The sequence below is a fragment of the Pleurodeles waltl genome, chromosome 3_1, assembly GCF_031143425.1.
Source record: "Pleurodeles waltl isolate 20211129_DDA chromosome 3_1, aPleWal1.hap1.20221129, whole genome shotgun sequence".
Taxonomy (NCBI): Eukaryota; Metazoa; Chordata; class Amphibia; order Caudata; family Salamandridae; genus Pleurodeles; species Pleurodeles waltl.
The window spans coordinates 1819403291-1819417549 of NC_090440.1; the positions used below are offsets into that span (position 1 = coordinate 1819403291).

The following is a 14259-nucleotide window of genomic DNA, read 5'->3' on the forward strand; positions in this document are numbered from 1 at the left end:
TTCCTCCGATATAGGGATGGAAGGTTGGGAAGGCCTGACACCTTCCAGGCAGAAAGAGTGAGCGTATTGTTGAGTACCAGGGAGTGCGGATTCCCTAGGGGATCTAAGAGAAGGGAAAGGAGGGAGGAGAACAGGGAAGTTGATTGCTAACTCCAGGAGAGGTGGAACCATACTTGTGATTGCCAAAAGGGAACTACTAATACCAGTGTAATCTTCTGACATGTGACTTGGGCGAGAACTCTGGTAATCATTAGAAAAGGAGGGAACGCATAATTGACCACATGGGACCAATCCTGAAGAAAAGCGTGTGAGGCTAATGCCGAAGGATCTGGACACCAGCTGAAAAACAGAGGTAACTGTGCATTGAGGCGGGAGGCAAAGAGGTCTATGCCGAAGGGACCCCATTTGTGGAGAAGAGATTGGAATATTTAAGAGTGGAGCCTCAAATCGCTGAAATCCCTGAGAAAATGCGAGTGCCAATCTGCCATTTGGTTGAAAGACCCTGGAAGATATTCCGCTGAGAGTGAAATCTCGTTGAGTAGACAAAACTCCCATAAGCTTTTCGCTAGATCCACCAGAGGTTTCAACCTGGTGCCCCCAGGTGATTTATGTAACGGACAGCCGATACATTGTCCATACGGAGGAGGATGGTACACTGTACTTTGTCTTTTGCAAGGCTCTTGATTGCAAAGGAGCCCGCAAGCATCTCTGAATAATTGATATGCCATTTGGACTCCTCTAAGACCATGTACCTCCAGTTGACATTGGACTACAACGGCTCCCCAACCCGTCAGGCTTGCATTGGATTCACAAGATCTGGGGCTGATGCAAAGATAGCTTTGCCGTTCCAATCATCTTAATGGCCTATCCACCATTGAAGCTCTAAGCGAGAGTCTTGATCTAAGTCAATCATTTCTGAATATAAAAGACCTTTTCTGAGGTGACGAATCTTTAACCTTTGAAGAGCCCGGTAATGAAGTGGACCCGGGAAGATAGCCTGAATTGAAGAAGACAGGAGGCCCACTATCCTGGCTAAGCTTCTTAAAGAAATTTGGGGCCTGTGGAGAGTTCTTAAAATCTCTGACTTTTTGGAATTTACCTTTTGTTGAGGAAGGTGGAGAGAAGTGGAAGATGAGTCTATCTCAAACCCCAGGAATTATATTCTTTTGTGAAGGAATTGTATTTGATTTGTCTTTGTTGAGTAAGAAACCTAGTTGAGAAAGAAGAGAGCACGTTATTTGTATATGAAATTGAAGAGTAAGATGGCTCTTATGAATGATGAGAATATCATCCAGATAAATTAACAGTCTGATGCCTAAGGATCTGAGATGAGCTGTTACCGGTTTCATTAGTTTAGTGAAGCACCAAAGTGCTGATGAAAGGCCGAACGGAAGGGAAGAAAACTGTTAAGTTTGTCCCTGCCACTGGAATTGGAGGTATTTTCTGTGACTCATATGAATAGGAACGGAAAGGTACGCATCCTGAAGGTCCAGACGGACCATGAAATGGAAGGGAAGGAGGATGTCCCTTAAATGGAGAATGGTTTCCATTTTGAAGTGTTGATAAACGACGAACCGATTGAAATTTCTGAGATTGATGACTGGTCTCATCTTCTTGTTTTTCTTTTGAACTAAAAAGAGAGAGCTGAGGAAGCCAGATGGGTCTGGAAGAGACAGTTCAATGGCTTGTTTTGATAGAAGAGAACGAACTGCTTCCGAGATGAGAGAGGACATTTCTGTTGAAAAACACAGGGGGGGAGGAAAGAATGATTGGTGAGGCATTGAGTAATACTATATCCTAAATAGCCTTGAATAGTATTCACAACCCATGGATCTGCTGTTATAGTGTGCCATTTTCAAATGAACCAACGAAGACGACCCCCTATTGGAGGAAGGTCAGAAATAGGGCTTACCTTGTGTGTTATTGTTCCTTTTCCTGAAGCCACGCTGTCCACGACCCCAGTAGCCTCTGCCTCGTTGAGGGTTGAACTGGGATTTATAGGATTGTGATCCGTACGAGGAAGAGCCTCTATATCCTTGCGGATGGACGGATTAGCCGGTAGAGTGGCCCCTGCCTGTACCGGCCCTGGAAAAAACCTGTTGGTTGAATACTTTTTTAATGTTTTGTTGAGCCTTGTCTATGGAGGCAAAGGTAGAAACAAACTTTCCTATGTCTTTGATAAAAGAATCCCCAAAAAGAAGCCCGTCCGCCTTGATTTCAGGATCCATAGTGGCTAAATTAGCCAACTTGGGGTCTAGTTTCAAAAGCAGCCCTTTTCTCCTCTCGTGGGTAATGGCGGCGTTCGCATTGCCTAGAAGGCAAAAGGCCCTTTGGATCCATAGTGAAAGATCCATTGGACCAATTTCTGCATTCTCCATCCTAGCAGATTCCACCATGTTGAAGCTACGGGCCAGAGGACCTACCAGATCCAAAAGTTTATTCTGGCCTTGTCTACCCCTTTACAGGGTCTTTTCCAAATTTAGAAAAGAAGGTGAGAAGGGGTTGATCGATAGCTGGAGTAGAGGTGATGTTGGAAAAAAGGGAAGGTCTGGGGCATTCAGATTTCAATTTGGCTCTAGTCTGTTTGTCCAGGGACAGTCTTAACCTGGAAACAATATACTTTCCAACATGGGACAAAGAAGTTCATTCCGTGGAATTGGGGTATTGTAGGAGAGAAGGGTCAAACATGGGATTGCCATCCCAATCAAAAATGGTTTTAGCTACAAAAGGGTCAGAAATACCTAATTTAGGTTTCCTGGAAGCGGGGAAGATTGAGTTTGTGACCCCCAAATATCTGAACAGTCGTCCAAATCATCCACATCACCGATGTCATCATCGATATCTGAAATGTGAGAAATCACAATCTTGTTTGGCGCAGATGGAGTATGTTTAGTTTTGTTTTTCATTTTTCATGAAAATTCTTAGAATTTCCCTCCTTAGAAGGAGGCCTGGGAGGAGACTCATCCTCAATTAGGGGTGAAGAAACTTCACCAGTCAATGAAGCATCATCAGATGGTTTCTGTACAGACAAATTCTTGAGTTTGGGTTTTCTGCTATCCCCCACAGAATGGGCCAAAAAGGATTTGAAAACTATGTTTTGTACCGAAGTTTCAATATTTTTAGACATTTTATTCATTGTGCCTGAAACAGCCTTGGATACAGCCTCATTAATGAAAGCTCCAATGTCGTCATTGTCATTTAAGCTCTCAAAAGAGCTTTGTTGTTCAATTATAAGTAAAGAAAAGAGGGACAAACGACACCAAGTAATTTCTGGAGGTGAAAGGGTTAAATTCTCAGATAAAAAGTGAGTTGAAACTTAGTACATGCCCATAGGTGCATGACCGTCTTGTAGAATCGAAATTGAGAGGAATAGAGGCGAGGCAAAGGTGTTACGTGAAGAGGAGTCAAAGTGGTGGTGACCGGAGGCTTCAAACTAAGCGTGAGGTAAACAGCGTGTCGGGACGTTAAAATGACAGAAATGTCCATTGGCTGCTGCGGATATGAATGAATGCACGCGAGAGCTGAGGAAGTTGGACTGAGGAAAGCGGAAAGGAATTCATGTGCCGAAGGCGAGCACCGAATATAAAACCAAACAATTATACAATAACCATTGTCAGAACCATAAATAAATTAAGTAATGAATAGTCACTTATCTTGACTGCGAGCAGCAAGAAAGAGGGATGGTCGTAGTCAAGCATAGTGATTATATTCACCCTCGTGTTCCTATTGCTGTATTCGCCGATACGTTTCTCTTTCCCATTGGCTTTCTGTTCTTCAAGCCTCATGGGAGTTGTAGTTTCTTGACTTCTGCTGTTAAAATAAAGCAAGTTAGAGAAGCATAATATCTTGACATAAAATGTTCATCCTCAGGAGGCAACAGGATGCTCTGATAACACATTAGAATTTCTACATAATGTAACAATGCCTGCACTTAAGACAATACTTATTTCCACTAGGATTTTTGTACATTTTACAACATTAAGGGGGTTATTACAACTTTGGAGGAGGTATTAATCCGTCCCAAAAGTGACTGTAAAGTGACGGATATACCACCAGCCGTATTACGAGTCCATTATATCTAATGGAACTCGTAATATGGCTGGTGGTATATCCGTCACTTTTGGGACGGATTAACACCTCCTCCAAAGTTGTAATAACCCCCTAAGTCTTGTCTTCAGAATCCCTTCAACTGAAGTTGTCATTTTGCAATGGATAATGCTCCTGTGTGGTGCTTGCAATTGTGCCAAATGGGGGTTTATTTAAACATAAGTTTTGAGATTCAAATCTAAGGTTAGAGAGATGAGTACCAAAATCAAAGACTGCACAAGACCAGACTTAATATTTCTATACCATATCTTGTTTTATTATGCGTTTTGGTATTCAAGAGTATATTAACATGGAATGATAACATGAGCAAATCTGCAACTTCTGCAATTTTCTCAGTCTTATATTCTGATGAGATTGCTCCAATGCACACGGCTGGAACTCTTCGATCTTCCAAGCTCACGTTTGTGTTTTGTGGTTTCACACAGGTAATGAAGGATCTGGGGAAACCAGCGAGAATGAAACATCTACGTGTGATATTTGCCAGTTTGGAGCAGAGTGTGACGAAGATGCTGAGGATGTTTGGTAAGTAATTTCAAACCTTGTCTATTATAAGAAGTTATTTTTTCAGATGCCTTTAATTGATTATGACATCATGGTGCGTGCAAATATATTTCCAATGTGATTTAGTGTGCAGCAACTCATTTTTATGGGTGAGCACAAAGCGCTCAGTCCATAAAGTAATCTCTCTTTGGGCTTCAAACCACACCCAGGTCACGTCAGTCTCTTTTATTGGTTACTGGGCTTGCTCTTTAAAATCTGCTTGCTTTCATCTGTGAAAGGCATGCATACGTCATGCCTTTTCCGGTGATTAGCCCGTCTACACAGCACCGGTAAACTACTAGAAACATATGAGGCTTGATGTTTTGAGCCTGGTTTCTGGACGACTTTATCTGTTAATTTTCCTCGCAGCGCGATCGCGCTCGGGTTTACATAGCGCGATCGCGCTCCGTTTTTTCGTTTTCAATTTCAGCGCAATCGCACTGTGTTTTTTTTCTTTTAATTTGTGTGGCAAGAAAAGTTAGGTTAGGAGTTTACAACGCAAATAGCTCCAACTCGAACAAGTGCGAGCCCCGTTGCATTGAAAATGCTTGTTATTATACAACTCATCAAATGCCTTCCGAATTGATGTCCTCGTCAAGACGGAGTTGGAAGATAAATTAGAACCTTAACTTTGTAAACTGTGATGCCACAGTACCCAGATATAAATGCTCTCAAAGAAAGTTTAGTCAACGTGTTGCTGAGATCTCAAAAGTATGCCATGGCTCTTTTTCAGTGGCTGTGACTCTCAGAAAGGTAGATGCACTATACAAACCACTATAACAAGAAACAAATAGAACGCAAACAAAGTATACCATTAGGTGATCACTAGTGATAATAAGAGCAATTTGATTACCAAATCAATAGAACTGCTGTATTGCCCTGTAGGTATGGTTTAATACACGTGCTCATTTGACATTGATGATGGTTAGACCCCAGTCTACATGTAGTATTATAGTACGGCTCTTGTGCTGCACTACATATTATCGAAGCCAGTGTCCAGAGCAGGGCAAAGGCCATCACATTCCTCAAGCAGATGAATTGTTAGATATCTTCTAGAAGCCGACCGATACAGGGAGTTAGGATTGCAATACAGATTTGGATGTTCTAGACCTTAAGAATAGTGCACCCTACTTTTGCACTTGTGATGAGTGTTCCCGCCGCCGTAGTATTTGAACTTGCTTTAAGCTCAAATTCTGTTTCAAAGAATCAAGATTTGTGGAATTAGCAACTGCAAAGCCCACTTACTGCTGCAGACAGGGCATGTTTTCCCATCATGCGCTCAGGTTTAGGGGTGTATGGAGATTGTTCTCAGTGAAGGGGTAGGAATGTAACTGCTGGGAACGTGGTGTAGGTATTGACAATCATTAAAAATGTTTTACTCTAATCACACGTTACCTAAGTCATTAAAATGCTTGCATAAAACGTGCACTTATGATGGAAAAGTACACCAAGCAGTCTCATTGTTTCAGGGCATGGAAGAGATGGCTCTTCTCCGAATAGAAACAGAAACCATTTGCAGAGAAAACGGGAAATGTGAAGTGTGCAAATGCCTATTTTGGAAATGCATATTTCTGCATTTTTTTCTGAACTGTGAACCATGGCACTAATATAGGTACAACAGAGCAGCTGTAGCCTTAGAAATTTACAACTGACCAGTCGCGGCTCATATCAGTAATGAGGAGAGGGGCGGGGCGGCACAGGCGGTCAAAAAATTAATGAAAAGTAAAGAAAGTAATTTTAAAAACGTCACCGCTCCTCACCGCGCCGCACCTCTCCTTCATCTCCTCAGGCTGCAGGCAGGCACATGCTCCCAGTCTGCCCTGCGGCCAATCCTGACGCTGCTCAGAGCAGTATCTATATTGGCTGGGAGTGCCCTGGCTGGGCACTCCCAGTCAGACTGGGAGCCTTTGCAGGCTCTGTCCAGCCCAGCAGTCATGTTCCTGGGCTGGAGAGAGCCTACAGTGCATGTGTCTTTGGCCAGCCCGAGTCAACCGGCCAAACACACATGCGCTCTGAGGGGAGTGCACAGTGCACTCCCCTCGGTGCTCGTCACCCCTGTGGCCCCGCTCCTTCCACCATGGAGGGATAATAAACTTAGTTTATTATCCCTTCGTTATGAAAGATTTGCAGCTTTTGCTGCTGGCAGGGTGCGACGCTCCTCCACCCTAAAGGAGGAGCCGCCCCTGCAACTGACATATTCCAAGGTGTACATTTGGGATCTTCAGAATATTGGTAAACGTCTATGATGCATATAAGTCAGCATGTTTATCAATTCGGCACGTCAGGTTAGATTTACAAAATGGTGGTTGCAATTTAACGAGTGGAAATATTCACTTGGTAAATGTACAGCCACGTGTCTGTACCCACAATTCCTGATTCACAAGCAGTGAGCCCAAGTACTGTGCTTATATTCACTTCATGGATATGCTTGAATAACAAAGCAGCCAGTGTGCCCAGTACACTATTATGTATTGTCTCTAGCACCCACACTTATGTCAGCCTTGGGAGTAGCATCAATATGGACACGCCTTTAAGGAATCAAAGAGGTCAACGCTTAGATTTATATTTCCAAGACTAAAAATAGGGTGTGGATGTACTGTAATCTATACTCTACTGCTTTTACATTTCATGAGTAATGGTGTCCGGTGTTTGAAAAGTAGACATGCAATATTTATGTACTCTATTTACAGTGCGCCATCCACTGCAGAAGCGCTGCACTATTTCAATGCTGCTGTGGGTAAAATGGACATGTGAGGATGCTCAGTCTATGTGGGTTGCACTGGAACCTGCATCTGCCACACCTCTTGGAAAGGATTCAAGTGCAAAATGTGCATTAGGGCGGATGCCTTTGACCAAGTTATTTTAGGCAAATTGCACACTTTATGCAAATACTGATACTTTTTGAGAATTAGCATTGTCCCTCCTCTGTACTTTAACAGATTGGAAATTAACATTTTGTGGCTGCCCATATGTCACACAGAGATACCCCATTTACTCATTGGTGCTTACAGGGAAGAAATTGGGTGATCGGAGCAAGATGGGAAGTGCACGTAAACGGGCCCTTACTGGTCTCCTTGCTACTAGGGTACTTCTAGAGTGGGCTCAGTAGGCTTAACTTTCAGTGGAATACTAAGCTCACCCTCTTTTGTGCGGTCCCATCAAAATCCACCCTACAGCTTTTCTGTATGAGGAGATGGTTTATGTGCATGCTCTTTAGTTAATCTGGATGTGCCATATATGCAGACTCATATGAGGAGACAGTTGATCTATATGCCCTTATATTCATGCATTTGTTTTGAAGAGTTTGGTTGATTACTTGCCAGAGGCGATCTCAGTGCTATTTCTTTCAGGTCAATGTCTCCAGCTGTTATCAGTGACATATTGCATTGCTGTGAGAGATGCACAGTTAAGGGTTCAGAAGGATTCTGCTCCTTGCACGCATCAGTCTTTTCTCACAACGTTCATTAGGCATCAGGTACATGGTTTACAGGTGTGCCACCAAGAACAGTTGTGTTCTAGTAACTAACCATGGGCTGGATGAGAGGAATAGGATTTTAAGTGGAGTCTTCAAAATGGACTTATTTTAAAAGATGGGCAATGTTTCCCTCTGGTTAACATCGGTAATTCCAAAACGGTATGAATGCGATTGCATGGAATTAATTGACATGTTTCCATTTAAAACCTAGCAATTATATGTAATTGATGTATCGCTTATTACAGCACCAGTAAACACTGCGTCACGATCTATTTCAGAATCACACCTATTAATGACTTCGTAAAAGAAAGCATTTAGAATTGTGGAAGTCTATTTTATGTGTGTTTGAAATACATAATTAATGCAATAGAGACGCCGACAGAGACCGTGGTTTTAAAAGGCGTTAGCATCGAGCTTACTACCACAGACAGAAAATAAGGTTTTGTTCCTATTACGAGCCACGGAGGGCATTGGAGTAGGCGGAACCATGTGTTCCCTTCAGCTGAGCTATATTGTGGGCAGGTTGCTAGTGCGTGAAGGGACGCTGAAAATGACAGTTATAGAGAAATAAATAGCATTGTGTACTGTAGAAAAAACCTCCTGTAGGGAGGACGATGCATGTACTTTAATGTATGTGCGATATGGGTTTCTTTAAAGCTTTATTAAAACACACAAAACACATAGGTTGCCCTGAAAAGAAAAGACAAATAGGTGCGGTTGAAAATGATACAAATTATGTCCCGTTCATGTATATCGAATCTCCAACTCTTTCAAGTTGCATATTTAAATAATTATCTGGCGTTGGAATCTGGTTAATTTAATAAAGAGAGTACACATTAAGGGCGCCTAAAAATGTGGCTCTTTAAGTAGTATAAAGTTTGGACGAGAAAACATGGGATTAACCCCTAGTAGCAATGACTTTTCACCTGACAGATATGTGTTAGGTATTTAAGTAGCACCAATACTACATTAAAGCCAGCAAACAAAAGAATAAAGTTCCGAAAGCAATTGGTAGAACAATGACAATTTTAATGATTAAATGTACAAAAAGCCAAAAGACAAAGATAAGGGGATCAGGACATAGGCAATTGTGAAGCAAGTGATAACAATGTCCAAAGGAAGCATTGGTGGCATAAAAAACTACTGGTAGTCTATGTACATTGCTAAAAGTGGCTACCAGTAGTTAGTCTTGCAACAAAAATAAAAAGCTGTTACCAGCATTGTTCTGCTGCACATAAACTGGGACAGCAGGTGCAGGCTATTTTAACTTCTAGACTGTTACCTTCCATTGCATCCAATATTCCAAGCGTTCTTCTGTGGGATTGCAGTCATGCGTTCAAGGGGCATCCACTTCCTGTTAGAACCGGAAAGCTCAACGTCTTCAAATGATGGATAAATTAATTTCTGTAGCTCCTAAATCTCCGCCTCAGCTGGGGATCATGCGGAAATTCAGACCATAGTATATAGTGGGCCACTCACTTTCTTCAGCCAGGGCTTCCAGCCTAGTTCATAGTCCCACCTCATGTACTGGTTATTCTTATAAGATGCTTTGACTTTTATCCGTCAAAGTTCAGAGAAGGGCAACAGGTGGCCTTTCCCTTGAAAAGAACTTCTACAGCATGAGTACAGTGGGAAGCAAGGTGCATGGCATCAGTATTTCCTCAAGCAGACACAGCAATAGATCCTTTCTTTTCGGTTTTTCTTTCTACTGCAATTGTGTTTTGAGGTGCTAGTGGTAGAGTTTTCCTGTCAGGGGTAATCGTAAGTGATTAGTGACAATCTTAAGAAAAGTCTCTTAGCTAAATCTTCCTTCACTTGAAGCACTTCTTGCTGTTGTACTGTAAATGAAATACCCAATGCACCTTGGTGTGGGGATCTTCCATGATGGATGGACATCAGTGTTAGTGTGTGGAGTTCTTAATTCACACTCCTGGTCTCCCCTTAAATATTATCCTTGATTGGTTCTGGGTTCACGTCCCCTTCTGGTTAAGAATGGAATAGATTAGCTGGGAACAGACGTCCTCACAGTAGATTATCTTAACTATCGACAAGCCATATATCCAGGACGCAGCCTCATACTTATGATGTATTCTGCTATTCCTTTCCTAACCACTTATGAAAAATAGTATTTGTATTTAGAAATGGGTATTTACTACAGTAAAGTCCTGCGGCAGCCTAGTGCAGACAAAGCACATTTTGTGCCATATCCCTACAGAGACATAGCAATCTAAATAGTTGTGATATATCACCTTGGCGTTATGTGCCCACAGCTGGTGTGCCTCAAATAACTACTTACAGGCAACTTAAATAATGTCGTCAAATGTAGGCTTGTAGCATGTCGACATGTTTCCTTTTCGGATTTAGCATCTGTAATCGTTCTTATATCGTTTTATGGCTGCAGTGGCAAGCCTGATTAATGCATTTAAAGTCACTCATATGGGCAAAGTAAAGTTACATTGCATTTCACATGTGTCATTTAACTATTGTGTTCCTGAAGCACATTCTGCACCTTATTACTTTGGCCTTACTTAAACATTAACTATGCGAATTGGGATGGCCAATCATTCACCATGTTTAGGGGTCAGAACACTTGCAGGTAGAGAATGTAATTTCTCACTGTTCACTTAAAAACAGGACCAGGACGTTAAGTCCCTTAAAAGCAAAAATATTGGGAAGACCACAGAAACAGGAAGACTCCCTACATCTTGTATGCCTTTTTTTCATTTTTTTTAGTTTTTACATTTTATCATTCACTGCATGCTACCTTGGGTTCTTTTCGAGTAACAATGCACATCTTGCCCTCGTGTGCTCATATACTTTCTTACTATTAGTTCTTGTCATTTACCCTTTTAATTTGACTGTTGTTGTTTTGTAGAATTGGGTTTTTTGATGTTGATATATATTTGGAAAGTGCAGCGAATGTACAAGGGACTCTTGGCACTGTTGTCTGTAAGAAGCTGTTCTGCCGTGGCAACATTAAAGAAACTATAGAGGGAAAGAAAAAAACCTGAATTTGAGATGTTTCCTGAAAATGCTCAAATGTGACTGACATTTACCATACCAGGGCAGCTGGTTCCAAAGTTAGCAATTAAAGAGGGCAAGCTGCTACCCACAGTGCGTTAACGGTCACTCTCTTTTTTTACTGGGAGCCAGTACAGCTCCACTAGTTCATCAGAAGCGGATTTGAACAACAGAATTTTCTTCAGGAGCTGTGTCACGGCATTTTGCAGCCTCTGTTTTTTATTTAAGGGTCCCTGTCGGATGCCCATTTAAAGGGAAATACAGTGGTCTAGCCTTGACGAAACTAGTGAGACGATGACTGTCTTCTGTAAGTCAAATGGAATTAAAGGCAAGATTTTCGTCTGGCCTTTTAGTAAGTATAAACAGAACGAGGTCAGTTTATTGATCTGATCAATAAATGAAAGTTTTGAAGCAAAGATTACTCCAGATTCCTAAATTTGGGTACTTGAGTAGGAAGAGTGACAACAATTTGTGACCTCCAGAAATGGCTCCAAAACGAGGTGTTCCTCCTAAAAGGAGCACCTACGTTTTGTCTGAGTTCAGCTTAAGGCAATGCCTCTCATCCAGCTGACTACTGATCTCATACAGTTGTAAAAGTGGTGTGCCACCCCCTTAACATTGCTTGTGAGAAGCCCTACAATCTGAGTGTGGTTAGAATAAGAAATCGTTGAGAAACCAAAAGACTGAATCAGTTTAGCTAGGGGAGCATATATATTGAAAAGCATGGGGCTTTAGTGATGACCCTTGTGGGACGCCACAGGGTCATGGCGAAGGATTTTGAAGTAAAATCTCAAAAAATGACTGAGTACTTTCTGTCAAGTAAGAAATGAACAGAGGAGACTGAGAGCCGAACATTTGATCCTTATCTCCACTAAGCACGTCTTTAAAACCAAGTGACTTATGGTGTCAACCGCTGCAGTTAGGTCCAAAAGGACCACAATAGCCTTCCCTCCATTGTCCATGATATGTTGTATCTCTTCGGTAGCCACTATCAATGCTAACTCGGTACTCTGGCCTTTTCTAAAGCCAGCCTGTGCTCCATCAATATTCTTGTTTCAATCTAAATACTCTGAGAGAGCAATATTCAAATTTCTCTTGAGGATTTTTGCTGGCAGAGGGAGACGCGAGAGAGGGCAATAGTTGTTTACCTCTTCTGAATTGAAGGAAGATTCTTTTAAGCAAAGGGAGAATGGAGGCCTCTTCCCAATCCACTGGGAAAGTATCAACATTAATAATGCTGTGCAGCAGTGTGGTAAGAGGAATAGCTACTGTTCCTGCTACATCTTGAAGAACCTTCAGCTGGCAAGGGTCAGAAGGAGCTCCTGATTTGGTGCATTCATTAGTTCTGTCACTCGCTCAGTAATAAGGAGTGGGAACTTACAGAGCTCATAGTTGTTATGACCTGAGTGTTCTTTCCTAACGCTGGGAGATTAGTAGTCTGACCAGCATTGAAAACCCCATGGACTGTCTCTACTTTATTCTTGAAGAGTTCAGCTAACTTCCTCACACCCATCAAAACAAAAATTATGAGCCAGTTCCAAGACTTGGCATATGTCTTAGCCAAAAGAGAAATACCAAGAGTCCCAGAGCACCATCTTATGAGGACCCGACCCTGCTTAGTGCTTACAAGATCGGGTGCAAGCCTCCACCTGTACTACACACTTCCTTTCACCAACTGCCCTCCTTCACAAATTTGCTACGGAGGGCTAAGCACACCTCTGTTTTGCACCAGCCTTGTTATTGCTTCCTCTCCACTTACAAACAGCCTCAGACCGCCCTTTCTGGAGGGCCCAACACTAGTCAGCAGCAAACCGGCTCACCACCAGCAGACTGGTACTTTCTCAAAGTGCCTAGCCTTGCTTGCTACTGGGCCCTAAGGCACTCTCTCAGGCCATACACATTGGGCTGGGGCTGCAGGACTACACTCAGCAGCTGATGCTCCCCCGGTCTCCAACTTTGCCTGCTGGCCCTAGCACCATACCCCATAACACCACTTCCTTTCCTAGGGACTCTGGGGAGACAGGTTCTTTTCAAGTAGAGCTCAGACTGTATTTCCTTTTTTCCAACTGCAGACCTCTCTACCCCCTAATGAAAATACTGTCCATTCCCAATGTTGGCCCCCTTGTGCACACAGAGGATGCTGTCTGGGTCGAGGGTCCCCCTTGCCAGTGGCCTCTCTCTGCCTCGCTCTGCCCTCGAGCTGTTGAGGACAGTGAAAGGAGGGAGGCTAGGATCCAGAGCTGGCGCCGGTGCAGCCCCTCAGCAGCACCTCCACGCAGACCAGGCAGAATAATGTGCAGCCCAGGTGTGGGCCGCACAGCGCAAGTGCAGACAATCAGCACTTGCGCTGTGTGGCCCATAACACTAATGCGATGAGCACCGCTCTGCTCTTGGGCTAGCAGAGTTTGCATTCCAGGTGGAGCGTGGAATGCCAAAAATTCAGTTGGCTCCTCCAAAGCTCATCGCCCACCCTTACCTGGTAATTTTAGTAAAATGTCAATAAGAATCAAAGCTGCACAGTGTGTTCCATCTTGCCAGCCCCTCAGTATCTCCATATAAATACATTCTGATGTTTAATTTTAAACTAATCTTTGAACAGAATTTGATTTCACAGTGTTAGAAGTGTTAAAACATAGTTTTTTTAGATCAAAAAAGCTGAAAAATGCAAGGAATGCAGAAAGGTGACATGGACACCATAGGCAGTCCTTTCTAAATAGCTCTGTATTATGCCAGGTTACTTTGCAAAAGAATGTTCACCGTTATCAACCTGATCATCCCTCACCCTTTTTATTTTTACGTAGACCGAACAGCAATAGAAATCACTGCAGGCTGTGTTATGTACAAGTAATAGTTGGATTTACTAGCGTCATACAGAGGGTGAGATTGCTTAAACTGTTAGTTTGTCTATCTCCATAGACCCGCCAACCTTGTTTGTGCAATCCGTTTTCCAAAAAAGTTGAGGCTTAGGACTCCTCCCCTAGGTCTGTGAAACAACTGTAATATTTCATTAGGTACAACAGTGTGCTAGACAGGAAAACAGTTTTATGATCGATGCTAAGTAAAGTGCTATGTGTTTGAGCATAAATGTCAGCATCAAGCCTGGAGTGTCTCACGCC

At 42.6% G+C, this 14259-nt stretch overlaps 1 protein-coding gene across 1 annotated transcript in view; it reads left to right on the forward strand.

Moving 5' to 3' along the window:
* Window positions 1-14259, forward strand: part of TMEFF2 (transmembrane protein with EGF like and two follistatin like domains 2) — a 752439-nt gene that overhangs the window by 373686 nt on the left and 364494 nt on the right. The window contains exon 5 of the mRNA XM_069225869.1: window positions 4533-4629. Within this exon, the coding sequence (XP_069081970.1) occupies window positions 4533-4629 (97 nt within the window). The remainder of the gene's footprint in view (window positions 1-4532; window positions 4630-14259) is intronic.